The sequence below is a fragment of the Arvicola amphibius genome, chromosome 3 (genome assembly GCF_903992535.2).
Source record: "Arvicola amphibius chromosome 3, mArvAmp1.2, whole genome shotgun sequence".
Classification (NCBI taxonomy): Eukaryota; Metazoa; Chordata; class Mammalia; order Rodentia; family Cricetidae; genus Arvicola; species Arvicola amphibius.
The window spans coordinates 188,296,919-188,324,765 of NC_052049.1; the positions used below are offsets into that span (position 1 = coordinate 188,296,919).

Below are 27,847 nucleotides of genomic sequence, written 5' to 3' on the forward strand. Positions count from 1 at the left end.
CAGAAAAACAAACAAGCAGGCCCAGGCCCCGCTTCATTGTTATGTTCTCCTAGTTCTGAGACCCAGAACTTTTGACAGACTTAACCAGGCCACCTGGGAAAGAACTGTTAAGAGTGGCTAATGAAGGGATGAAGAGAGGATGGCTCAGCAGGGAAGTGTGTCTATGTGGGGACACGCAGCACCTTTAACCTTAGCACTCAGGAGGCTCTTTGAGTCCAAGGCCAGCCTGTTCTACATAATGGGTTCCAGGTTAGCCAGAGTTACACAGTGAGACCCTGTCTCAAAACAACTGGAAGAAGAGGTGGAGGAGGAATTACTATTACACCAACGACTACTTAGGCTGATCCTAAATATAGCTATTCCCTGCCAAGACTGTGAGGGGACTCCTCAGGTTGCACTGCAGGGACAGCAGAGTAAGCTTTCCCACGGTAGTATAGGTCATAAAATTATTACGCAGAACTCTACTCTGGGCCCCTGACTGAAAGGCATGACTTTTCAAGTGCACTGTATCTAAGCTCAGTGCTGTTCACTCAAGAGTTCCAGCTACTCTGGAGCCCAAGACAGGAGACTCATCCAAGCCCAGGAGTTCAGGCCAGTATGGGCAACGGTATTAGGCAGGGTTCTTTAGAGGGACAGAATGGCTAGAATGGATATATATTACTAAGGGGATTTATTAGATTTACATGCATTGTTTGGGTTGGCTACTCCAACAACAGCCACTTGCATGCTGGAAAACTGAAAGCCCAGAACCTGCTCATTCCATGTGGCTGGATGCCTCTACAATCCCAGTCTAAATATGAAGGCCTGCGAAATTCCTGGAGAGCCTCACATCTTCAGTGTCTTAGTGGAAGGCTGAAAACAGTGTTCCAATGTTGGCAAGTGCCAACGGCAGCAGTGCCAGTGGCCAGAGTAGTCATTCACTAGTAAGTGTGAACGCAGGCAGGCAAATACAAAACCTTTTTTTGTTTGTTTGTTTGTTTGTTTGTTTTGAGACAGGATTTCTCCGCAGTTTTTTAGAGCCTGTCCTGGAACTAGCTCTTGTAGACCAGGCTGGTCTCGAACTCACAGAGATCCGCCTGCCTCTGCCTCCCGAGTGCTGGGATTAAAGGCGAGCGCCACCACCGCCCGCTACAAAATCTTTTTAAAGCCCCCTGTAGCTCTGGACTTCTGCCTGAAGGTGTCATTCACTCTTAGAGTGTCTTCCTTTCGGTTACACCTTCCAGGAAAACCTCTGTCCCAGAAAGGTGTCTCAATTGATTCTGATCCTGCTACGTTGGCAGTTACCATGTTGGGCATGCACTCACTCTACAGCTCTGCGGTCCATCTGAATGGGTTTTCCATCTGAAAAATGCAAACCGCAGAACTGACAGGTCTGGGAGCTAGGACTGTTAACATAGGCACTACTAAGTTAAAGACCTGGTGCATTACATCATGTGTAATGACCAACCTGTGAGTCAGAAAAGCAAGCAGGAGGCAGCCCACGTTGAGCACAAAAAAAAAAGCGACCCATGAATGGCGGTATTTGGACCCGTAACTGTGGATTTGATAAACCCAAAGCACGGGAGCAAAGCTGTTATGCAAGCTATAATAGTTAAAGGATTTCAATAAAGACTATATGCTGTGGGGCTGATAGAATCGCACAGTTTGAGTTCTAGGACGGCCGCCCTTTGGGAGGGACCCATCCTTTTATAGTAGATGAGGTTCGCCATTTTGCTAATTAGCCAACTTTGTAACATTTATCCTTCCTGAGACTAGCAGTCTGAGGCGAGGAGCTAGGGATAATTAGGAAGTGGGTTCTAATTGTATAGGGCCCCATAGGGTCAGACTCCGAGCTGTCAAAGTCTGATTGTTGGAAAGTATGGATTTTGCATTTTTTTTTTTAATTTGGCCTTTTTGTGTCCATAGTGTAAGGTCCCTGGATGCTGAATAGCCTGATGTCCATCGTGACGCCCGCTTGCACCGCAGATGTGCCCTGGACAAGGTCCTAGCGTCCAACAGTTTGCTCACCTTGGCAACCGACACTTCCGGAATGCAGGAGACACCGGAAATGACGCCCTTAACGCTTCCGCTGCCGCCATCGCTGCCCTTTTTTTAGGTCCTGGTGGTGTGGGTGCCGGTGAACCGTCACGTATGCAGGTCGCGGCGGGGAGGGAGGTGCGGCCGGCACTCGGGGCGCGACGCCGGCGGGTCTCGGGGTGCCTGCCCAAGGCGGAGTCGGCTCGGTTGGCGCCTGTGCGTCAGTGCTGCGCGGGCCAGACCCGCCAGGTGAGCGGCGCCACCAGAGCTCGCACCGCGGACGCGGACGGGCGGCGAGGTCTCCTGCTGAGCATTCAGAAGAGTAGGGACACTGGGAGAATGTCTGCGTTTCCGTGCGTGCCCTCAAGAGTTCACAGATTGGTCTTTAAAAAACAAAACAGGCTCAGCCGGGCAGTGGAGGCTAACTCCTTTAATCCCAGCACTCGGGAGTCAGAGGCAGGACAGCCTAGGCTACACATCGAAACCCTGTCTTGCAAAAACAAAAACAAACAAACAAACAAAAAGAGGCTCAGAGGAAAATGTCTAACCCTGGTCTCCAGTGCCTGGTATCTGGAACCACAGCACACATCCTAGTTACCCCTGAGTAGCTGGTTTTCAAATGGCATGCATAAATGGGATAAGGTTCCCCCCAAACTTTGTCAGCCAAGTTAACCACATTGGCTTACCGTATCTCTGTCCCTGTGTGACACATATACACGCATGCACTTCTGGAAGCCAGTCCTGCCATTTGAGTCCTCCCAGAAAATGGAGCTCACATCTGTGTACACTGCAGAGTTGGAGGGGTAAGAGAAGTGATCCAGAAGAGGTTTGGGTGGGACATGGTGGGATTATTGAAGCAATACCACTGGTATGCCTGGAGAGACCAGAAAGGCTTAAGTAGAAAAGATCTCCAGGGTTTTTATTCTGTCTAGTGCCTCCCTTTTGGGAGCAGTTTGGAGACCACGACTAGTGAGCTCTGCATAAACCAGCTCAAGTACATGGTTCCAGTATGAGATGCAGCAAGCAAAACAAGCCTGCCGTTTTCCATCCGGGGCAACCAGGAAAACTGCCTTCAGAAGAAGTGACAGACGGATTAGAGTTTGTCAGAAATGCAGAAAAAGGAGGGGAGAAGTTCAAGCAGGGAAAGTGTGTGTGTGTGTGTGTTCATATCATGTAGCGTGTTAGTCCCAAACTTGTACATCTTTTCTAGTTTATTCAAGAATTAATGATACATACTATTTGGTTTCAGTGCATAGTACAGAGCATATGAAATAGAAGTTAAGTAATTTTGTGTTTTCTTTAACGCTCTATTTTCTTGCATACCCTGCATTGGAGGCCGTTGCTATTCTTTTAATTTGGGTACTTGGGAGACCCGTTGGCGGTGTGTGTGAAAAGCTGTCAAGGCCAGGCATGGACAGTTAATTTTACCCTGGAGCCACTGTAAGTTTGAGAAGGAAAGTCACTTGGAGCGATTTCTCTGTTTGTACTCTTCTTTCCCCTAAAGGCTTGTTTTTAGCTGCCGAGTATTGCACCATATGAGTACTCCAGGACCATGACTGTTCTTTTTGTTTCTGTAGGTAACACTTCTGCTCTTCCTTTGTTGATTCTGAAAAACAGCTCCTGCCATTTGAAGCAGAGACTCATTTTCAGTGTACCTGCTGTAGGTGGAACCAGCTTCTCTTTGGGATCACAATGACCATGGAAGGCAGGGGAACATTAGGTCTCATCCCCAGGACGTCTGTGCGTCAGCAGCAGGAGGGGAGGTTGACTGTAAAGCAGGAACCAGGAAGCCAGACCTGGGGACAGAGCTGCAGTCTCCAGAAGAACTACCCCCCTGTCTGTGAAATCTTCCGGCTGCACTTCAGGCAGTTGTGTTACCATGAGACGTCTGGGCCTCAGGAGGCACTGAGCCGGCTCAGGGAGCTCTGCCACTGGTGGCTGATGCCAGAGGTCCACACCAAGGAGCAGATCCTGGAGCTGCTGGTGCTGGAGCAGTTCCTGAGCATCCTGCCCAGGGAGCTCCAGACCTGGGTGCAGCTTCGTCGTCCTGAAACTGGCGAGGAGGCTGTGGCTGTGGTGGAGGATTTCCAGAGACACCTTAGTGGGTCAGGGGAGGTAAGCAGTCAAGTCTCCAATTCTACTGTAGATGTTCCGGATGCTTCTAGACCCATTCTCTAGGCTTGGACTAGCCTGGGAAGAAGCGTTCTTCATTCCCCACACTTTAGGCTGGTTTGTCTTTAGGATTCCCAAATCTGCGCCATTGGTAGATAGGAAACAGTTCTGTGCTGCAGGCCATAAGCGGAAACATAAATTCCAACTCTCTTAGTTGCTGTTCTGTTGCACTGAAGAGACACCATGACCAAAGCAATTCTTATAAAGGCATTTAACTGTGGGCTTGCTTATAGTCTCAGAGATTAGTCCATTAGCATGTCAGGGAACGTGGAAGCACACGGGCCTATATCGTGGTGGAGAAGTAGCTGAGAGCTCTACAGTCTGAGCTTGGAGAGGCGAGGGAAACTGAGAAACCTCAAAGCCCATCCCTGGTGGTATTTTCTCTAACAAGGCCACACCTTCTAATCCTTTTAAATAGTACCACTCCGATGACTAAGCATTCAAATCTATGAACCTGTGGGGGCCATTCTTACTCAAACCACCATGTTCCACTCCCTGCCCCCAGTAGGCTTGTAGCCATATCATAGTGCAAAATGCACTTAATCCAACTTTGAAAGTCCATAGCCTATCACAGTCTTGACAATGTTTAAAAGTTCGGAGTCTCTTCTGAGATTCATGGCAATCTCTTAACTATAACCCCCCTATATAATCAAAATCAAAAAGCAGATCACATACTTCCAACATATGTCATAGGATATACACTGCAATTCCAAAGTGGGGAAGGGAGCATAGGGAGGAAATGGTGAACTGAAGACCAAGACCTGCTGGGCAGATGCCAAATGCTGCAGCTCCTTGTCTAATGTCAGCACACTCTTCAGATCTCCACTCCTTTCAGCTTTGCTGGCTGCAACACACTTGTTTCTGAAATTCCTTGGGTGAGGCCCTGCAGCTGATAATTGCCCTCTGCACTGTCTTCCATGCTCCTACGAGGATGGCCCAGTAAGCCCCTGTGTATGCAAAGACTGCTCATTCATTTCCTGGCCACCAGACCCAAGTAATCACACAAAAGCTATATTAATTACAACACTGGCCTGATAGCTCTTAAATTAACCCATTTCTATTAATCTGTGTATCAGCACAAGGCTGTAGCCTACCAGTAAAGGGCCTGGCATCTGTCTGCTTCAGAGGCTACATGGCGTCTCCTTGACTCTGCCTACTTTCTCTCTAGATCTCCTCCAGTCTGGCTATGTTCTGCCCTGCCATAGGCCAAAGTAGCTTTATTCATTAGCCAATAAAAGCAGCACATATACAGGAGGATATCCCACATCAGCCTCGATTAAAGCATCCAACTGCTTTTCTAGTTCAGAGCCACAAAATCTTCCTATTCCTCCCACAGGCAGCATGGTCAGGTCTCTCACAGCAATACCTGACTCACTGGTACCAACATCTGTCTTAGTCACTGTTCTATTGCTGTGAAGAGACACCGTGACCAAGGCAACATCTGGATCTATAGCAGAGAGACATAGACTGAGCCTGGCATGGTCTTCTGAACTCTCAAAGCCCACTTCCTGTGACATACTTTCTCTAGAAAGGTGTACCTCCTAGTTCTTCTCATCCTTTCACATAGTGCCACTCCCTGGTGACTAGGCTTTCAAATCTGTGAGCCTATGTGGTCCATTTTTATTCAAACGACCATGCCAGCCAAGCTCTGAATCAGGTTTATGTATGTGTGTTTATGTGGGAAAGAGGTGCATGTAAGGTTATGTACATATATGTCTGTGTTTATTTGGAGGAGAGGTGCAGGGGTGTGTGTGTGTGTGTGTGTGTGTGTGTATGTGTGTGTGTGTGTAGGCTAGAGAACAGCCTTAGGTATTGTTCCTCAGTAGTGGTCACCTTGGTTTTTGAGGCAGGATCTCCCTGACCTGGGACTCAATGGTTAGGCTAAGTTCCTGGACTATGGGATGAGACTGTATTTGCCTCTCCCGGGCTGGGGTTAAAGCATGTCCTATCATGCCTGATTTTTATACACCGTTTCAGGGAATCCCAGCCTAGGCTGTCATGAGTACGTGGAAAGCCCTTTGTTGACTGAACCATCTCCCCAGGCCTGGGTGGTTCTTTTAGTGCAGATGAAAGCTCTTCAGTACAGTAGTTGTGGGTAGGGGCAGAAGATGTAATTTAATATACTGTAGTAGCCTAACTGTGATTCACTGGCAGGTAAATCCCGCAATCTAGTACTTTATCCAGATCTTGGATACATGGGTCTCCTTTCCGCCAGACACCACATTGACAATTTGCAAGCAGTAAACCTCATCAGAGACACATATAATCTCCTACTGCTTCTGCTCTCCTGCCTGAACATGGAAGTGTAGGGCCACCTTGGTTTTTGAGACAGGATTTCCCTGACTTGGAAATCAGTGGCCAGACTAGGTGTCTTAGGGTTTCTATCGCTGTGAAGAGACACCATGACCTTGTCAACTCTTACAAAAGAAACTATTTAATTGTAGTGACTTGCTTACAGTTTTAGACCTTTAGTCTATTGTCATCATGGTGGAAAGCAAGGCATCATGCAGGCAGACATGGTGCTGGAGAAGGAACTGAGGGTCCTTACATCTTCGCTCATAGGCAACAGGAAGTGGTCGGAGACACTGGGTGTAGCTTGAGCATATATGAGACCTCAAAGCCTGCCTCCACAGTGAAACACTTCCTCCAACAAGGCCACACCCACTCCAACAAAGCTACACCTTCTAATAGTGCCACTCCCTTTGAGGGCCATTTTCTTTCGAACCTCCACACTAGTTTCCTGGTCTATGAGCCCTAGGGAGTCTGAACTAGGCCTAAGTAGGTCTAAATAGGCCACTTAGCTCTATGATTCTTAGGAGGCAGCTGAAGTCATTGTCTAGTTTCTATGCACGTGTGCACAGGTACCCGCAGACACAGCGCACATCCAGATAAAGACACACAAAGGACTGTCTAGTGGACAACTTGGAAACTGGTCTTAGACCCTCAGGCTTAGCAGTACTTACCGTCTGGTTATCCTGATAGCTTCACGTAGTTCTTCTTACACAAATGTGTGCCCACAGCTCTGACACCATTGAACTGGCTATGGAATCTGTTCTTCAAGCTCCTGCCAGGAGGGATAAGACAAGGAGGGCAGGGAAGATCACAAGTTTGTGGTTAGCCTGCCGACTTTATTGGTCGTGCTGGAAAGATAGCCTAGCCCTTCATTTCTTTGACTTTTTTCCTGTGTGGGATATCTTAGAGGTTTGGGTTCTCTACCTTCAAGAATGCACTTCTGAACCCAGTTCTGTTTCCTTATTTCTAGGTTTTGTCTCCAGTACAAGAGCAGGATGTGCATTTAAAGAAGATGATATCTCTGGGTGGAATAGAACAATCTCCTACCTCAGCCTCCAGTCAAGGCTCAGCTCCTGAAGCCCACCTGGACCCTCACAGACACTGTGGTACTTGTCCCCCAGTTCTGTTCTCAAGTCCTTCCTTCTGCCCCTGGAGTCAGTTTCTTTCGTCAGCTCAGCTTGTATCCCACGGAATCCACACTACCCCGATAGCTGGCCTCCTTCCTCAGTGGCTGTATCTGACCCTTTGTCTGTTCTCCTATCACGCATGTATTTATTAGGTTTTCCTCAAACATGTCATTAGAAACACCACTGGGTACCAGAGACATAAAATATACTCTGATTATTTTCAAGAGTTCTTATCTAGGTGGCAGGGAGCTGGTCACATAGATAAAAAGAAGCAACCTCATAAGATACATTTGGGTAAAGCTGAGCATGGTGGATCATGCCTGTCATTCCATAAAGAGAATTTCTGAGCGCTGAAGGCCAGCCTGGACTACTTAGTAAGTTTTGGGCTAGCCTGTACTTCAGATTAATACCCTGGGTCAAACAAAACCCCAAAACCCAAATACCACAAGCAAAAGACAGACATGGGTGGTATCTGTTCCCAGGCATGGGACTGGCATTGTAAAGGGGATTGTTGGATAAAGTGCATTAGGAGGCAGAGAAGGTCTGGGCACTGGAGGAACTCGCAGAAAGTTAACTGTTAAAAGGTGGAGGATGGAGGATGGGCACAGTGGCACACGCCTTTAATCCCAGCACTTGGGAGCCAGAGGCAGGGAGATCTCTGTCAGTTTGAAGCCAGCCTGGTTTGCATGGTAAGCTTCAGGCCAGCCAGGGCTACATAGTGAAATTCTGTCTTAAAAAAACAAGTGAAACCTGGGGCTGGAGAGAGGGCTCAGCGCTTAAGAGCACTGGCTGCTCTTCCAGAGGACCTGGGCTCAATTCCCAGCACCCACATGGCAGCAGGACTCCACATGGAGTCTGTAACTCCAGTTCTAGGGATTCTGACAATATCACACAGACATACATGTGGGCAAACACCAATGCACATAAGATAAATTATTAAAAGAGAAAAAGAAAGAAACTGAACTTGCTGTTTCAAGGAACCCTGTCCAGCATGTGGCTGTGTGGTGGGTCTGAGAAGGCAGCAAAGACTCCAAGCATGGTTAAAGCCATGAACGTAGACGGAGCACTGACAGAAGGAGGAGGAGCACTGAGGGGGAGGAGGAGCACTGACTGAGGGAGGAGGAGCACTGAGGGGGGAGAAGGAACATTGAGTAGGGGAGAAGGAAGTAATCCCAGATGGCAGAGGCTGTCTGGAAACCTGCATTTCCAACCCCAATCTCCAGCATGTACATGGTGGCTCATCACCACCTATAACTCCAGTTCCATGGGATCCAACACCTCTGGTCTCCACATCAGGCACACAGGTGGGCACAGACAAAACACCCGTACATATAGATTAAATAAGTTGGGTTTTTTTTTTTTGTTTATTTTTTAAAGCTGAAGGGTAAATCAATCTTGGGAGTGGAAAGTCAGGCAGAGAGAATAATCAGAGTTTCAGACAGGTGAGAGAGGGGCCTGAAAGGAACCTGGCTGTGCCCTCTGAAGAACATTTCCAGCATACTTGGGATGAGGTCTCTGGAAGAAGCTAAGAATCAGTGTATGTGAGGCTTCCTGGATGCCCACAAATCCACTTCCCTGGCCCATGGACCTTAGGGAGCTGAGAGCAGGGCTTGACCCACTGTGTTCACCTTTCACCCCAGGTCCTGCTTGTCTTGAAGTTGGGAGTGCCAGAGCCCAGGCTACTGTGGGGAACTCCACAGCAGCTGCTGAGCTTAGGATAGTCAGGCCTCGGGTGAGTGTGGCTCTCTCTCTTTTGATTCCATGTCTGGGGTGTGGGGAGTAGGTGGAACTCACTTCCCTGAGATGGCTCCTCGGGCTCTCCTGCCCGGTGCTTCCCCTGGAACTAGGTCCCTGTCCCCAGCTGTAATGGGTTCCATTCAGCCCAATTTTGTTCTTTTTGATTGTCAACCCAGCTCTTTTCCACTGCCGTTTTGTTCTCTGTGATGTCTATACTTCTGAGAACGCTGCTCTGCTGGCTGAGACTTTCTGAACAATAGAAGCTTGTCATTCCAGGAGATCACAGTGAATAAGGACTCTATGCAGAAAAGGTGGAAAAGCCTGGCACTCAGTCAGAACGCCCTGAACCAGAACCTGATGGAGGAAAATGAGCACAGCGTGGCCTCTCTGGGTAATGATTCCCATGTCTGGTAACTAGCAGCCCGTCCTCTGGACATCAGAGACACTGAATTCTTTTGATTTGATTTGTTTTAACTTTATATTATGAAGATTTGCAAACATAAATTGGATGTATATAATGAACCTCTCTGCACCCATCACCCAGTTTAACAGTGATCATTTTCTTTATTTAATGACTGATCAGTGGTAGAGACCTAACTTGGATTTTCTTAGCCATAAGTAAGAGTTCTGTGGGTTTTGGAAGTAAAGATCTTTGTGTTTAAGGGATTACAAGAATGGGGACCCAGAACAAAGCAGTCAGAATAGGCAGTGGGAAGTGGAGGTCTGAGAGACTCAGCAATGCAAGCACAGAGATTTACACAGTGTCCCATGTGACTAATGCAGCTGCTCTCAGGTGTGTTGGCTGCGCGTTTCCTTCCACTGATGCTCGTTTCGAATTCTGAGCTGTTTTCAGCCCTCTCATTCTTCCTGCTCACTGTGACTTCTGTCCCTGTGGACCGTCCAGCTTTAGACCGTACTCATAATTCTGCCTGTTTTGAGGTCAGAATTTGCCTAAAGTGGATTCTGACCAAGATGGTGTTTAGTCTTCTCTGTGTTTTGAAAGTCACTGGTCCAGGCATCAACAGATGCTGATGACGAGCTACAGACAAGCTAGACTTGGGTCTTTCTGGTCCCTGGGCAGGTCTGATTACCTGTCTGTCTCCCCTGGGGCGTGTAGTTGTGTGCGATTCCCTCTGCAAAGCCTGAGACCCATCCTGTGATTAGCAAACTCAGGACAGTAGCCAACTTAACAGAGGGTGGACATGAAAGTTACTAGCCTAAATATTTTAAAGTTTCATTTGCTAAAGATTTGCTGACCTGGGCCTCATTGCAAAATGGTTTAAAGAAACCAACATTTTGGTATTTGTTGATAACCATGAATTTTTCTCCAGATTTTACATCTGCACCTCCAAAAACTGCAGACCAATGTTTAACTATTTAATTTCCTTATTACTTTAGAGACAAGATCACAAGGACATGCATTAATTTATATTTTAAACCATTGGTGCTTCTTTTAATTTTTATAGGAATATAGAACTAGCTTTGCCCAGTCCCTAGCTCTGCCATCTCCTTCAACACTGTTGTGAGTGCGTGCACGTGTTCCCACAGACACGTAGCACAGGAGATCAGCTTGAACTCTCTCTCGTCACGGTGTCACAGTGGAGATTCTCATCGGCTCACTGCCATCTTTGCATTTTTGTCTTTCTTGTCAAGGTTCCCTCCCTCCCTAAACCAACTGCTACCACTCTCTCCACGGGTCTTCCTGTAGCTCTGTCTGGCTTGGAACTCTATGTAGACCAAGCTGACCTTGATCTCACAGAGATCTACCTGCCTCTACCTCCTAAGAGGTGAGATTAAAGGAACAACCAAACATGGCCCAGCATATTTTAGGAGATATGTGGAACTGTAAACAGAGGCTGCTCTTTTGTTTCCTGGCCACCCAGACCAAAATAACCACACAGAAACTGTATTACTTCAACACTGCTTGACCTGTTAGCTCACGCTTCTTATTGGCTAGCTCTTATATCTTAAATGAACCCATTCCTATTATTTTATATTTACCACGAGGCTCATGGTTTACTGGTAAGGTTCCAGTGCATCTGTCTTCTGCGGCGACTACATTGCTTCTCTCTGACTCTGCCTACTCTCTCTCTATATATATATCTGTTCAGATTTTCCAACTGGCTTTGCTCTGCTAAGCCATTGACCCAAAGCAGCTTCTTTATTAACCAATAAAACATATTCACAGTATACAGAGGGGAATCCCATCTCATGGAGCTGTACAATGAGGAACCTACTTTAGCCTCTCACTAAGAAAACAGCATCACAGTGACTCTGGGAGATGGTATGACATTGTGCTACACCCCAGTGCTTGCTTTCCAGGCTTCCTCCTGCACAGGCTGTGCTAGCTCAGGTTCCTCCATCCTTGCCTTTCTTTGCTGTTCTCCTCTCTGGACTATTGTTCCTCTGTTTTTTTTTATACTTTTTTTTAAAAAAAAGTTATTTATTATGTATACAATATTCTGCCTGCATGTATGCCTTCAGGACAGAAAGAAGAAGGGACCAGATATCATTATGGATGATTGTTAGCCACCATGTGGTTGCTGGGAATTGAACTTAGGACCTCTAGAAGAACAGCCAGTGCTGTTAACCTCTGAGCCATCTCTCCAGCCCATGTTCCTCTTTGTTTTAAGATCCCAGAAGAAGAAAGGGAACTATTTTTCTCTCTACTTCTCAATATGTTATCTCATTCCTTAATGATAATATTTTTTTTCAGTTACAAAGCAAAAAGAAAAAAAGTAAAAAAATTGTCTTTTTCTTTCTTTTAGCAACAGGTAAGAACAGGATGGAAAGTTCTGAGTTCACTCCAAAGCACGACGTTTCTGAAGGATCCAATTCATTTGACATATCCTCAGCGGGACTCTTTGGAATGGAGTCTGGAGATATCTGTGGAGATCCTGTAGCACAGGCGGAAGGGCAGCCCTCAGATGATGAAGGGAGTGAACGAGAAAGTGATTTCTTGGAAAAGAAAGATAAGAAAAATTCCACAAAAGACAAAAATGAGGAGTGTAAAGATGGAGGGGAACATCCAGATCTTCCCTCTAGTTCTGCTGAGCATCAGCGAGAAGCAAAGAGACAGAAGCTCTATCAGTGTGATGAGTGTGACAGAGTTTGTAACCGGAGCTCACACCTCCTTGGACACCAGAGAACCCAGACTGGAGAGAAACCCTGTGAGTGTAATGAGTGTGGGAAAACCTTCCGACAGACATCTCAGCTAACTGTTCACCTCAGAACACACGCGGCAGGGAGGCCTTCTGAATGTAGTGAGTGCGGGAAGACGTACCAGCTCTGTTCCCATCTTAGTCAGCACCAGAGCCTCCACGATGGGGAGAAACCGTCTAAATGCCATGAGTATGCCAAAGCCTTCCCTCAGAGTTCCCAGCTCCTGGACCACCGGAGAACCCACATCGGGGAGAAGCCTCATGAGTGCAGTGAGTGTGGGAAAACCTTCTGCTCCAACAGAAATCTTATTGATCACCGGAGAACCCACACCGGGGAGAAGCCTCATGAGTGCAGTGAGTGTGGGAAAACCTTCTGCTCCAACAGAAATCTTATTGATCACCGGAGAACCCACACTGGGGAGAAGCCTTATGAGTGCAGTGAGTGTGGCAAGGCCTTTAGTCGGAGTAAGTGTCTTATTCGACATCAGAGTCTCCATAGTGGGGAGAAACCATACAAATGTAGTGACTGTGGGAAAGCCTTCAACCAGAACTCTCAGCTCATTGACCATGAACGGATTCATACTGGGGAGAAGCCTTTTGAATGTAGTGAGTGTGGCAAGAAATTCAGTTTAAGTAAATGCCTTATTCGGCACCAGAGACTTCACACTGGAGAAAAGCCCTATAAATGCCGCGAGTGTGGGAAATCTTTCAATCAGAACTCCCACCTCATCATCCACCAGAGGATCCACACTGGTGAGAAGCCGTACACGTGTAATGAGTGCGGGAAGGTCTTCAGCTACAGCTCCAGCCTCATGGTTCACCAGAGAACCCACACTGGTGAGAAGCCGTACAAATGTAAAGACTGCGTGAAAGCATTCAGTGACAGCTCACAGCTGATTGTGCACCAGAGAGTGCACACTGGCGAGAAGCCTTACGAGTGTGTCGAGTGTGGGAAAGCCTTCAGTCAGCGCTCCACATTTAACCACCATCAGCGGACGCACAGTGACAGACAACGCGGAGTTCTGAGTCAGCTTTGTTTGTAAGGAGGGTGTTTACCACACTCCCTTGGAAGCGTTATTCAAGTGAGCGTTGCTTAGTGCTCTTTCCATTTGGCCACCAAGGTAGGGGAGCAGTAATAACTTAGTGCAGTCTTTTCTCCTCACTGTTGGAAAAGTAAGAACCACGTGTCCCGTTTACTTCTGGCTTTTTGTTTTTTTAAACTGTTTTAAAATATACCTCATTTTTTTAGTTTTGCATTCCAGGATTTATGACTTTCAACACAAAGATACTATCTCTACTTCATCCTAACTTCTTTGACCGCTGACTCGGAGGCACACGACACGACTCTCATCGTTCTATTTTGTGGGGTAGCTCTCTCTTGGTTTACTTTGCCCCTCACATTTTTAGAGTGTTCTACCTACACATATGTCTGTGTACCACTCAGTACACATACATGTCTGGTGCCTACAGAGGCAAGAATAGGCCATCAGACCCCCTGGAACTGGAGTTACAGATAATTGTCAGCCATCATGTGGATGATGAGGATCAAACCTGAGTCCTTTGGCCAAGCAGCCAGTGCTCTTAACCACTGGACCGTTGCTCCAGCCTTCACATCTGTTCTTTAAAGTTAGTTCAGTATGTAGCTTTTTGTCATTTAAGTTCCCCAGAAATTTTTTCCTTTACTTGTTAATTTATGTATATATATGTATGACTGTTAGTTTATGCATATCTATGTGCGATTGTACAGTGAGCGCGGTGCTTTTAGAGAGCAGAGGAGGGCGTTGGGCCTTTAGAACTGGCGGTTGTCAGGCGCTGGGAACTGGACTTGCGTCCTCTGCAAGAACAGTACATACTCCTAACCACTGAGCCATCTCTCCAGCCCCTGAGGTTTCGTTTTTTTCCCTTTTAAACCTCTGTTGATCTGATCTCAACTTGCTTTGAGTTAGTTGATGGTATATGATACAACTGTTAAATTCTCTTGTATTTATATACTTTCATACCAACATGAGGGCTCTTTGTGGATATATATTTTTCATATATAGATAATTATATTAATTGATAAATAAATAATTTTTTAAATCTCCCTCAATCCTTAAATTATGGACAAACTCCCCTCTCCCCTAAGCTTTTAAGGTTGGGGGTGCATCTCCAGTGTCACATACATATATTAATTACTGTGTCGTAACTACTAGAGCATTGTTCTTAGGAAGCTAAGTGTGTGTGTGTGAGATAGAGTGAGAGACAGAGAGAGCACATTTTGTTGCACATTCAGTTGTGCAGGCAGGGCCCATCCAAATATGCATTGCGCTGGACAAGGACTAGCTGACTCCATTCCGGCTCTGCAGTGAGCAGGTTGAGAAAGATCACAGAAAACTAGAAAGGCTGTTGATGACTCCAGTGGCTGGACTGGGTGACGGACACACCCACCATAGTTTCTGTGTGTGTGCCGGGCATCTGAACTCGGGTACTCATGCATGTGTGGCAGTCATTGCCTCTGAGCCACCTCTCCTGGCCCATTTTGCACACATTCTTGAAGAATATATGGGAAGCTTCCTATTCTAAGATACAGTTATGAGTCCCTCAAGGGATCCATAATGTAGAAAAGGTCTCCATCTGGGAGTGTTGGCACATACCTGTGGTCCTAGCACTCAGGAGCAGAAACAGATCTGTATCAGTTCAAGGTAATCTTGGACTACATAGCAAGATAGGGTCAATCATGCTGAGCCACTTGTCTTCAGAGGGGAGGAGAGGGTGTGAATAAAACAATGTATAGAACTTCTACTTCACTTAGGTATCTTTTAAAATTTACATTTCTTGTACATGACTCTAGGAGGTCACAGGACAACTGTGGGAGTTGGTTTTCTCCACGAGGTAAATCCCATAGATCCAAGTTGGAAGTCAGGTTGTCAGGCTGGGTAACAAGTGCTTTCACTTGCTGAGCCCTTTCACTGGTCCTTGGCTTAATTTTTATAAACTATTCTCTCTCTCTCTCTCTCTCTCTCTCTCTCTGTGTGTGTGTGTGTGTGTGTGTGTGTGTGTGTGTGTGTGTGTGTGTGTAAAAGAGAGAGGGAGGGATGGAGGGAAGCAGAGAGCAAGTTTGAGGCAAGCCTGGTCTGCAGAGCTGGTTCCAGGACAGCCAGAGATACACAAAGAAACCCTGTCTCCAAAACCAAAAATAAGCTGGGAGGTGGTGGCACATGCCTTTAATCCCAGCACTCAGGAGGCAGAGGCAGGCACATCTCTGAGCTCCAGGCCAGCCTAGTTTACAGAGTGAGTTCCAGAGAAACCCTGTCTCGAATCAACAGACACACACACACACACACACACACACACACACACACCAAAAAGAAAAGAGAAGAGCTGGGTATAGTGGCTCCAGCAATGATCATCCAGAAGCTGGATGATCCCATTTTATACACAAAGCAGAAAGAAAACGAAGTGGGTGAGGCTGTAAAAGTCCTCACTGTCTCCAGCAAAGCTGCACCTCCGAAAGGTTTTCCCGTCTTCCCACACAGTGTTCTCAACCACCACAGTCACCACCCAATTTCCTCTTTTTTCTTTCTTGGTTTTTAGAGATAGGGTTTATCTGTGTATTAGCTCGGGATGTCCTGGAACTCACTTTGTAGACCAGGCTAGCCTCAAACTCAGAGATTTGCCTGCTTCTGCCTTTCCCCAAGTTACCTTAAGTCAGAATTCAAATCTGGTGGTCAAACGTGATGGTAAAGGGTGGGAAGTATACACTGAACCATTTGCCTCTGATACATGGGAACAACACACACAGTAAGGAAAGTCGTGTCATTATACTTTACCTTTATATGTTTGGATGCTTGCCTGCATGTATGTTTGTTTGGTGCCTGCAGATGCCAGAAAGGGTGCCAGATTTCCAATAACAAGAGTAATAGCCAGTTATGGACCACCATGTGGGTGGTTGGGATTGAACCTGAGTCTCTTGAAGAGCAATCAGTGTTCCTAACTCCAAGCAATCTTTCTAGTTCCATGTATTATTATCATTATTATTATTATTATTATTTGGTTGTTGGTTTATTTTAGGAAGTTGTTTTGGTTTGAGGTTTTTTTTATATTTATTATGTATACAATATTCTGTCTACATGTATGTCTGCAGGCCAGAAGGGGGCACCAGACCTCATTACAGATGGTTGTGAGCCACCATGTGGTTGCTGGGAATTGAACTCAGGACCTTTGGAAGAGCAGGCAATGCTCTTAACCGCTGAGCCATCTCTCCAGCCCCCTCATTTGAGGTTTTTGTTGGTTTTGTTGTCTTATTTTAAGACTGGGTCTCACTTTTAGCTCTGGCTACCCTGAATCTCACTATGTAGACCAGGTTGACCTTGAACTCACAGAAATCCACCTGTCTCTGCCTCCCAAATGCTGGAGTTAAAGGTGTTTGACAACAAGCCTGACACAAATCATGAGATTTCAAACTCTGACTTATAGGGGGCCAGGGAAGTACCTCGGCATTTAGGGACTTGAACTGCCATGGTAAAGATCTCAAGTTCAGTTCCCAGCACCCACAACAGGTAGCTCAGCTCACAAACTAATTACCTGTAACTCCAGCTCCAGAAGATCCGATACCTTCTTCTGGCCTCCTGAATTCACATGCTGTCAACTACACACAGACATACATACTCATAATTAAAAATAAGATAAAATTCTAACCCATGTCGGGAGATGGCTTTTGTCCAGAGTTAACTTCTAGGCTCGGTGGTGTGGTGCATGCATGCATTTATCCTAGCACCTGGGAGGCAGAGGTAGTCAGATCTCTGTGAGTTCGAGACCAGCCTAGTCTACAGAGTGAGTTGCAGGACAGCCAGGACTATATAGAGAGACCCTGTCTCAAAAACAAACAAACAAAAAAAAAATCAGTGCATCAGAAAGGATGTATTCATGAAAAGTTCTAATGATTGGGAATACATTTTAAATTTGCTAATTGTGAATACCCATACAGGGGCTCTAGCAAACAAGGCATACCACACACCTCTTACCCTTTCGCTCCGTCCTGATGGAGCCTTGTAGAAGCATTTACTCATCTAGTATAGCGTTTTTGCCCCAACTGAATTACCATGCAGCCACCATAGAGGTCCCTCTTGCCATAAAACTCCTGTTGGAATATTTTTTGTTTTTAATATACAAAGAGAAATTGGCAAAGACGGGTCATGGCGGCATAGCTGTGCCTTGGATATAGCCCCCTCAACCTTGCGTAAAGATTGCATAGCGGCAGGTGTCAACGTCCGTGGGGAGGTAACATCAGGATCACCCTCTAAGATAGAAAATAAGGGCAGTAGCTCCGACCTTGGTACATGTAGATACCCTCGGATCCAATTAATATCTCCTAGTAACTGTTGGAAATCATTAAGGGTCCTTAAGTTTTGGGTACGAATAAGGACCTTTTGTGGTCTGATTGTATCTGGGGAGATAATAGAACCCAGAAACCGTGCTGGTGTAGAGCACTGTACCTTTTCAGGGGCTACAATTAGCCCTTGCTTTTCCAAGGTCTGAACAGTATTTTGAAAAGCTTCCCTAAGTACCTGTTGGGATGAAGCTGTCAACAGGATGTCATCCATGTAATGAATGACCTTTACATTGGGAAACTGTCTCCTTACAGCCATCAGGGCAGAGTCTACAAATAGCTGGCACATAGTAGGACTGTTTGACATCCCCTGGGGGAGGGTTCTCCACTGATAACGGGAATCAGGCTGTTCATGATTTACAGAAGGCAAAGTGAAAGCGAACCTTTCCCTATCCTGGGAACACAGTGGAATGGAAAAGAAGCAATCTTTGATATCTAGTACTATAATTGGCCAATCCTTTGGCAGAGCAGAAAGTAATGGGAGACCCTTTTGGGCTGCCCCCATGACTTGCATCTGACTGTTTACAGCCCGCAAGTCATGTAATAACCTCCATTTTCCTGATGCCTTTTTGATAACAAAGATCGGGCTATTCCATGGTGATACAGAAGGCTCAATGTGACCTAATTGCAATTGTTCCTCAATTAGTTGTTTAGCGGCTTCCAATTTCTCCTGGGAAAGGGGCCACTGGGGGATCCATACAGCCTTATTTGTTGTCCATGGTATGGGTTTGGAGCCCATTGTGGAAGCCGATATGTCAGTGGCCCCTAAGAAAAACCCAGTCCTTTGCGGTCTGTCTTACAGACCCGTATTATTGGGTCAGGTATGCCTTGGAGATTTTTTCCCAGGCCTCGAGAAGGAACAAATCCTTGCAACCTCATCATATCTTTGCTTTTATCTGAAAATTCATTAGTCAACCTGAGCTGTAATTGCTGCTGAACATCCCTTCCCCAGAGGTTACTGGGGAGGTCTACTACAAAAGGTTGTATTTTTCCATGCTGATCTTCTATTCTCCAAGTCAATTCCTTAGAACTGATGCAAGGTGTACGTGCGTACCCTAGCCCCTGTAGGGACTGGCAGGATTGCTGTAAAGGCCATTGCTTAGGCCAGGATTGGGTTCTGATAATGCTTTGATCCGCGCCAGTGTCCACCAAGCCCGAAAAAACTTTTCCTTCAATAGTCAATTCTAAGATCGGTCTATCATTAAGGCCATGGACAAACAGGCAAGGTCAACTCCTGTGGACCCCAAGCCCTCATTCCCTCTTACTCTGTCTGCAGAGGGGAATGATTCATGCTTGGAGGGCAAAACTAACAATTGAGCAGCCCGGTCACCGGGAGCAACAGAAATTACGCCATGAAAAGCGTGACAAAGAATCTTAATCTGCCCCATATAATCAGGGTCAATAACACCTGGGTGAACTATCAGTCCTTTCATAGTAGATGAGGAGCGCCCCAAAACAATCCCTACATATCCCTCCTGCAAGGGACCCGACATGTCAGTCTCCATAATCTGAACTCCCATGTCTGGTGTTAATACCATTCCGGAGGTGGCACAGAGGTCCAACCCTGCGGAACCGATGGTGGCTCTCCGTACTGGCGGGTCTGCCTCTGGAGACTCAGAGGTGGGGCTGAAGCCTGAAGCGCCCCGAATATTTTCAGGCCCCGGGGACTGGGGCCCCTCATCCCATTTTTTGTCGCAGAACTAGAGACTTGTGGGATAGGCTGACCATTAATGTCCTTCACTGAGCGGCATTCATTGGCCTAATGCTTTCCCTTCTTACAGTGAGGGCAAGTGCCTGGCATACGTGGACCAAGCCTTGTAGGCGGTTCGAATGGTCCGCTGCCATTAGGACAATTTCTTTTTAAGTGTCCCATCTGGCCGCACCGAAAGCATCCTTTGTTTTTTGTATCCTGGGCTGATCTAGTGGCCGAAAGCATCGCCGCTGCTAAGCCTGCATTTGTTAAAGGACCTCCAATTTCCCTACAAGCCTTCAACCAAGCATCCAGTCCCTTATGCCTGACTGGTCCTATGGCTCGCTGACATTCTTTAGTGCTTTGTTCAAAAATTATCTGTTGCACAAACGGCAAGGTCACATCTGAATTTCCAAAGATCTTTTCAGAGACCTCAGTCATCCTGGCCACAAAGTCCGCGAATGGCTCTGTGGGTCCTTGGACGATCTTAGTCAAATTGCCTGCCACTTCCCCTTTATTGGGTAGGACCTTCCAAGCACGGAAGTAAATATCACTAATTTGCTGGTACACCTCAAGAGGATGATCAACTTGGTTTCCAGCAAACTCCCCTTGTCCCAAAAGCATCTCGGCAGTCCAATCTGGGTGGCCATTTTGTGCGTTAAGTCGAGCCTGAACCTGTGCCTTGTCAGCAGCCAGGGATTTGAATTCCAGAAATTGTCCTCGGGACAGGCATGCCCTAGCAACCTCTGTCCAGTCTGTGGGTGTTAAAACCTGGGTACAGAGTCTGCGCAACAATGCAATGGTATAGTCTGCGGTGGGCCCAAAGTCCCTAGCCGCGGTCACTATGTCTTTCAGCTGTTTATAGGGCACCGGCTCATACCACCTATGATGTGTATCAGCATCCTCAAACACTGGGAAGGCTGAGGCCAAACGAGCCCAAGTGTTATTGCTGATGAAATGATAACCTCTGGCAGGCTTTGCTGCCTGCGCATAAGATGGCAGCGGCGCTGTGGGTGGAGACTCACCCAGCAGCTGCCTAGGCCCTCCTCTGGCCCCGCCTCCAGCTGCAGAAACCCGCGGCAGGCGTCTCCACCCACGCCGCTCCTCCTCACATCTAGCAACTTCCTCCTCTAAGTCCTCCTCTTCCTGAGGACTCAGCTCATCGTCCGACAAGTCTAGGTTGGCGAACTCCTCAAGAACCGGATAAAGCCGGTTCCTCTCCTCCATTTTTGTGCCCAAGGGCTCTCTTTGGCCCTTTTCCCTGGGCTTAACTTTTGGATCCTTTTCTTTTTCCTTTTCCTTTTTTCTTTTAGGCCTATCCAAGTCTCCCCCTTTTGATTCCGATTCTGATAAGCTGTCCTGGTGTGCTATTAATGCCTCTCTACCTTTCCTAACAAGATCTGCATTATCACCCCCTCGTAAGCAGTTCCTCACTAGACGCCATAGCGGCATAGTGCCGCGGCCTATTTGGTTTTCCTGTTTAGCCTTTTCCAAGTCCCGTCCTAATTTTTCCCATGAGGGCAAGGTGAAATCCCCAGAGACCCCGTTCTGGTCAATGTCCTTCACGACCTTATCAATCGTGCTCCGAGAAACCTTCAGGCCACGCTGTTTAAGCAGCGCCTGCAGGGGACTAACGAGGTCGATGGGACCAGGACCAGCGCCATGAGTGTTGCCCATAATACGGTCTTATGCATGGGCACCCTACTGGAGAGCCGCTTAAGCTACAGCGGTCTTACTTCCCCATCAGAGAAAAGCCGTTTTATCTACGACGGACTTACTTTCGATTCTGACTAGGCTCTGACTAGGCGTGATCGCAACAGCAAAGGCACTCTTGACCAGGCTTATGGCAACGCAACCAAAAGCAACACAGGAGCACACAGATCACCATCACCACAAAAACAAGGCAGTACACTCCAGGCCCAACTCCAGCAATCATCATTTTTGGGAGACTTGCTTACCGATGTCGCTGCCCCGCGTGTCGAGTTCTGAATCCTCCTTGGCCCCTCGCCCGGTGACCGAAGGGTGTCCCTGCGTCCCGGGTTTCGGCACCAGTTGCGGCGAACCCCCCTGGCCAGCAGGGAAGAACGACCACCCAGTCGAGGATTCTTCTCAAATCACGCTTTATTGGAGCCTCTTGGTTGTAGGGAGAGCAGGAAGCGAAGGGCCCCGAGCACTTAACGGCAGCCGCTTATATAGGGAGAGTGGACATGGGTCGTGCCTGGATTGGCTACTCGCTCATCTTTCGATGCCCCCGGCCACGGGATTGGCCAAGATTACTGCGCACTACTGCGCATGCGAGAGGTTCCGTCTACAGCCTTGCCATATATGGAGTTGTTTACTCGGTGGTGCAGGGGCTCGGCGCCATCTTGTAATGGTGGACAGCAAATCGGCTCCCTGCAAATGAATAATCAGGAAACATCTAGCGTCCATTTAAGGTTTTGTGTTTAATATTTATTATTATTTTTACTATTGTTATTATTTGCAATATGGTCTCACTATATAGCCCTGGCTGTCTTGAAACTTGCGCTGTAGACCAGGTTGGCCTTGAACACACACAGATTCACCTGCCTCTGCTTCCCGAGTGCTGGGATTAAAGACACATGTGGCCACCATGCCCAGCTACTAGTTGAAAAAAATGTAATATTATTGTGTAATGTGTGTGTGTGTGCGCGCTTGTTTGCATGCGCATGTGTGTGTGCGCACAAGTAGAAGTTAGAGGACAACTCTGGAGAATTTCAGACTAGCTTGGCAGCAGTTTCATACACTGGGCCATCTTGCCAACCTTTTAACCTTCTCTCTCTCTCTCACTCTCTTTCTCTTTTAAGAGATCTATTTATACATATATATAATGTGGTGGGTGGTATATGCACCTACGTGCAGGTGCCTACAAAGTCTAGAAGGGGTTGGAGTTCAGATAGTTGTGAACCACCTGACGTGGGTGCTGAGGACTGAACTTGGGTCCTCTGGAAGAACAGCATGAACTCTTAGCCACCGAGCCATCTCCCCAGGCCTCTGTCCTAGTCTCCTTAGACGCTCAACAGCCAGATCTCAAAAAAAAAGAGGAAACCTTAGTCGTACCCTGAAACCACCTCAGTTGCTGTCTGTAGTTCTGCACGTTTGCTGTGTGCCAGCTGCCGCATCTCTGTTACACAGGAAGCAGCTCAGCAAGAACAGCTGACTGAGCCAGGGGACCTCCCATATCCCTGTTCTCAGTGCTAGATTACACTTGACCCTGCCTTTCGGTTACTCTGCTCCCATTTTAGAAAGCTGAGCAAGAAGAGAGCAGGGTGGATTTTATGTGGTTCTTTGCACGTTCCGAGACTGGGCCTGCTGTGTTCCACTTCACCTCTGTCTGCCTCTCTCTTTTTCCTAGCTTCACTTTCTCATCGTTTTGAACAGCTCTCTGGCTGTGGACACTCGCTCTCCTACGTGAGACACCGTGATCTACATTTCGTCTTCCTTGAGTAACTCTTACTCTATTCCAGAGAAACTGAGACATGTACTCTTCCTCTTCCTCTTCCTCCTGTCAGATGGTGAAATAGACTGAGGAGGGATTGATTCTGAAGCGTCATTCCTTGAAAAGTCAGAATCACGTTTCACCCTGGAGAATTCCACATAAGTGTTACCAAGTAAAGTAAAGAATTTAAAAGGGAAAAATAAGAGCAGAACAGCCACTGGAATGCCCCCAGCAGAAGATGAAGCGAAAGATGAGAACGTTTAAACACAAGGCGTTTGAAGGTAGCAAATCACCCACAGAAGGGAGGGACCAGGAGTGTCAAAACGATGGTAGTCGGCACTGTGACTCTCCAGCACATGAGCGAGGTCGCAGTGGAAAGAGACAGTACGTGTGCCCTGAGTGTGGAAAAGCCTTTAGTCAGAGGGCCAACCTCACGGTGCACGAGTGAACCCACACAGGAGAGAAGCCGTATAAGTGTAAGGATTGTGGCAAAGCTTTTAGTCATAGATCCAACCTTGTGGTCCATCGGAGAATCCACACCGGAGTGAAGCCGTACACGTGTAGTGAGTGTGGGAAATCTTTCGGGGGTAAGTCCCATCTCATCCGGCACCAGGGAATCCACAGTGGAGAGAAAACATAACGCGTGCCAAGAGTGTGGGAAAGCCTTCAGTCGGAGCTCAGGACTTATTTCCCATCCCAGAGTTCACACTGGCGAGAAGCCCTACACTTGTGCTGAGTGTGGGAAAACATTTGGCAGGAGTTCAAACCTTACTCAGCATCAGAGGACACACAGAGGAAAAAAGATTTACAAATGTAGAGAGTGTGAGAAAATATGTGGTTCCAATACGAAGATTATGGACCATCAGAGAATTCACAGCAGAGAGAAGCCCTACGAGTGTGCCAAGTGTGGGAAAGCCTTCACCTTAAGGAAGGCTCTTAGTGAGCATCAGACTTCACCATAGAGAGAAGCCTTATAAATGCAACGAGTGTGGCAAAGCTTTCACTTCTAGCTGAAACCTTGCTGATCATCAGAGTTCACACTGGAGAGAAGCCTTACGGATGTAATGAGTGTGGGAAGACCTTCAGGCAAACATCCCAAGTGATTCTGCATTTGAGAACCCACACTAAAGAGAAACCCTACAAATGCAGCGTGTGTGGGAAAGTCTACCGTTATAGCTCACAGCTTATTCAACATCAAAGAAAACAAGGAGGAAGAAAGCTTATTGTTTGTGGGCCAGGTGTGATGGCTCATGCTGTTCATCCCAGCGTTTAGGAGGCAGAGACAGGGAGATCTCTGTGAGTTCTAGACCAGCCAGGGCCATATGGTGAGACCCTGACTTAGGAAAAAAGAAAAATAGGCTATAAGGCTAATTGCTACTTTTCTGAAAATTAGATTTTTAATTGGTAACATTCGACTAAATTCTGCTTCTAAGAATCCACACAGGGAAAATAGTAAGTGGCTAAAGTTTAACAAAAGGCGTATTCATGCCAGCATTATATATAACTGAAAGGGGAAAACACACCATAGATATTTGCATGTGCAGGCAGAAACAAATGATAGAGCATTCAGATTATGCTTCTGAAGCCAGTCTGTTTTAAAAAGATTTTTAATGTGTGTGCCATGGGGGAAATTTTGAATAAAATGGAAAATGAAAGAATGAGATATCCAGATAAAATATTTATGCCTAAGAAAAATGAGGAAGGAGAAAGAAGGCCAAACCTAAATATCAGCAATGATCATCTCTGGGTGATAAGTTGTAGGTGATTCCTATTTTCTTCTGTGTACTTTTTTATGCGTTCTAGATTTTCTACAATGAGAGTGTCACTTTTATATTTAAGAAAAAGTATATTTTTAATATGGTGATTATGTCATCATTTTTATTCAGTGGTGGTAGGAAAAGGACCTGTTGTATAGTCTTAAAAAGCTCGGATTCGCCTTCATACTGGCACCCCACTCTCTACCAGCAAGCCAGTGTTGCCTTTTGTTCTTTGAAGTGTTAAGGTGAGTTGACTCTGTAACCACTGTTGGTTCAAAGAACACAGCAGAGATTAGTGCACCTTCTCTTCCTCGGTAGTAGAATATGAATCATCCATGATGGACAGCTACCTGAGCTCCATCCTTCCAGGAAATGTCTAGACTATAAGGAAAAAATTTTTAATGAGCTGGAGAAATTGCAGGCTCAAAAACTAGAACGTAGAGGATTTCACCTTTGTCACATTATTTGAGGCTGTGTGTGAAATGCAGTGAGGCTGAGAGACCTGCGTTCTGATTCTCTTGCTGAGAACCAGCTTAACTAGTTTAGACAAAGGACTTCACTACTCAGACTTCTGGTTTACCTCAGGGTTGCTGTGAGGATTGAGCTCTTGCTAGCGATGCCAAGACGGGCACATGGCAGAGACAAACAGGCCCACTGAAGGTTATTGGAGCCATGTTTCTAAACACTTCAGAAAGAAAATAACAAGAGACGTTTAGCAGTTAGCATATTCTCAGGTGTGATGAACAGGATTCCAAGTAATGATAGCATAAATCTTTGAAATGTTGTTGTTTTTGAAGAGGTAGTCTAGCAGCTCATACTTGGTTTTTGTAACTCAACAGTTCATCAGACTTGCAATAATTCCTTAAGTTTTTCATCAGATTGCTTTTATTTTTTATTGTCTCATGGTTGCAAGCCACTGCCACAGCTGGATGCTTCTTCACACAGTTTCTCCTATGATAGAACAGGAGGAAAGGAACAGAACATTCTTCTATAGTTTATCATTATTGAAAAAAAAATGTTTCCCCAAAGTGGGGACAGAATGCTGATTGATTAATGTGACAAATGCATCTGGATTCCCAGCCTCTGGGAATGGACCTGGAACCTCACATGCTGGCCAAACACTGTTGTGCTCGTTTATGAGATCTTCATGGCAAGTTTTTAGGAGGGTATTGGCCTATCTTTAGTCACGATCAAAACTTTTAATCCCTTAGTCCAAAATCCATCTAACTGTGTTGAGACTCTCCCCATTACTAATTCCTCTTGTATACAATAAATGCCTTAAGTTAATGAAGGAAGAAGGCCGCTAGTTAGTTCCCGGCCACTTAGTCCCAAAATAATTACACAGAAACTGTATTAATTAAACCACTGGTTGGCCCATTAGCTCTAGCTTCTTATTGGCTAACTCTTACATATTAATTTAACCCATCTCCATTAATCTGTGTACTGCCATGTGGTTGTGGCTTACTGGGTAAAGTTCCATCTACCTCCAGCGTGGCTCCATGGCTTCTCTCTGACTCTGCTTTCCTTCTGCCTTGCTATAGGCCAATCCAGTTTCTTTATTCATTAACCAATAAAAGCAACACATAGGCAGAAGGACCTCCCACAGCAAGTTAATACTGTTTGTCTCATATACAGTTCTTTCAGAAGTCACTAAAGATATGATATTTCATTTAATTCTGCCTGTAATTGTATAGGAGGATTGGGTTTTCCATGATGTCCGGTAACTAGACAGTCAGTGGTTGGAGCTAGTGGTTAGATCTCCAATTTGTTTTTGAATTTTAACGTTTTCCTAATTATGCCAAAGTCCCTCTGCTAGCTTTGGTGATCCCGTATGTGAAAGGGAGAACAGGGGTTCTCCGGGGAAGTCACCTCTGTGAAAGGTGACCTGGACAATTGCTTGGCTGACGCTTGCCAAGGAAAATGCTCTTCTCTGAAACTCATGGCCTGCTCCCGTGCTTCACTGCTTAGTTTTCAGGTCTGTATGTTTCTTGCAATGAAGGAATGTACAGGTTGTATGTTTGTCTCAAAAGGGATTGTTTGCTTTTGTTCTAGTTTGATAAGATAGCAGCTTTTATATAATTTTACGGTACAGTAGTCCCTCTGCATACTGGTTTAAAGCAGAGTTTTTGGGGTTCAGAGCAGATCTGCTGCACTCAGGAGCATGCATCACTGAGCAGAGCTGCTGATGCCGTCTGTATGACTGAGCACACATCCTAACAGGTATGTCATCATTTTCCTATCTGTGACATAGCATCTGAAGTTACTTCAAATCGGTGGTTTGCATGTCAAGACCTTGTGACATTTAAAGGTAAACGTTTCCTAGAAAGGTTTACGTGCCCTCTCATCCCTGAAGCTCTGAATACTGAACATCTTTGTATTTCCTGCTACATGAGGACTGAGATTGTAGTCTCTTGAGACCCTGCTGCCTTGGCCAGTGTCTGCCTTGCGCTGCAGGAGTGAATGTCAACAGCCTTCCTTACGAGGACCTGTCAGAGAAATACTCTTCTGTACAACAGAACAGGCCACACTTTTTCCTCTTATTACGTTTACCCCTCAAGCTTGAACGAGCAGCCCTGATTACTCTTTTACATGGCTATGATTTTAGGGGCTGTCTGAATGTGTTTTCTTTGCCTCATGGAACCCTGTGCATTCCCTAGGGATGGAAATTCCTGCACAGTTCTTCAGTTTCTAGGTTTGGTCTTCTTCATCCCACACACCTCTCTTCTGTTATTCTTCATTTTCCTTCAGAAATGAGTTCTGTTGAAGTAGACACCATGAGACTGTTGTGTGCTACTTAACTTGGTTTCACCTCTAGCTTCCTGCATAGCCCAGTTAGGGACTAAAGTCCCTAAAGAGTACGAGGAGGGGTGGTTTTGGTCACAAATGTCCTCACTCATTGTATAGAATCATTATATTGAATAAAAGTGTAGATGCTTGTCTGAGTCGAGAAGAAAATATCATTTTATATGGCTTTGGTTAAAGGGAAATCTTAAGACAAAGCTCGAATGTGTCCTCCCTGTGCTCAGAATTTTTTTTTCTAATAGTGTGTGCTGCATTTTAGATGGTGCAT

At 46.3% G+C, this 27,847-nt stretch overlaps 1 protein-coding gene across 3 annotated transcripts; it reads left to right on the top strand.

The window, feature by feature from the left end:
• Positions 1-2,066: 2,066 nt before the first annotated feature.
• Positions 2,067-13,761, top strand: Zkscan7 (zinc finger with KRAB and SCAN domains 7). Of its 3 annotated transcripts, none has more exons than XM_038324091.1 (6): positions 2,067-2,265; positions 3,594-4,131; positions 7,451-7,586; positions 9,248-9,339; positions 9,621-9,735; positions 12,113-13,761. In XM_038324091.1, exons 2-6 carry the CDS (start codon positions 3,709-3,711, stop codon positions 13,546-13,548), a joined length of 2,202 nt encoding a protein of 733 aa, XP_038180019.1. In that variant the 5' UTR covers positions 2,067-2,265; positions 3,594-3,708; the 3' UTR covers positions 13,549-13,761. The 3 variants fall into 3 exon arrangements, with proteins under 3 accessions (XP_038180019.1, XP_038180018.1, XP_038180020.1); XM_038324090.1 differs by lacking the exon at positions 2,067-2,265 and adding an exon at positions 2,291-3,456; XM_038324092.1 differs by lacking the exon at positions 2,067-2,265 and adding an exon at positions 2,291-2,819.
• The last annotated feature ends 14,086 nt before the right edge of the window (positions 13,762-27,847 follow it).

Excerpts from the sequence above, each read along its gene's own strand:
- Zkscan7 (XM_038324091.1), top strand. The coding sequence starts at position 3,709 with ATGACCATGGAAGGCAGGGGAACATTAGGTCTCATCCCCAGGACGTCT. Across the intron at positions 4,132-7,450 it reads ACCTTAGTGGGTCAGGGGAG|GTTTTGTCTCCAGTACAAGA; the intron begins GTAAGCAGTCAA and ends CCTTATTTCTAG. Across the intron at positions 9,340-9,620 it reads TTAGGATAGTCAGGCCTCGG|GAGATCACAGTGAATAAGGA; the intron begins GTGAGTGTGGCT and ends TTGTCATTCCAG.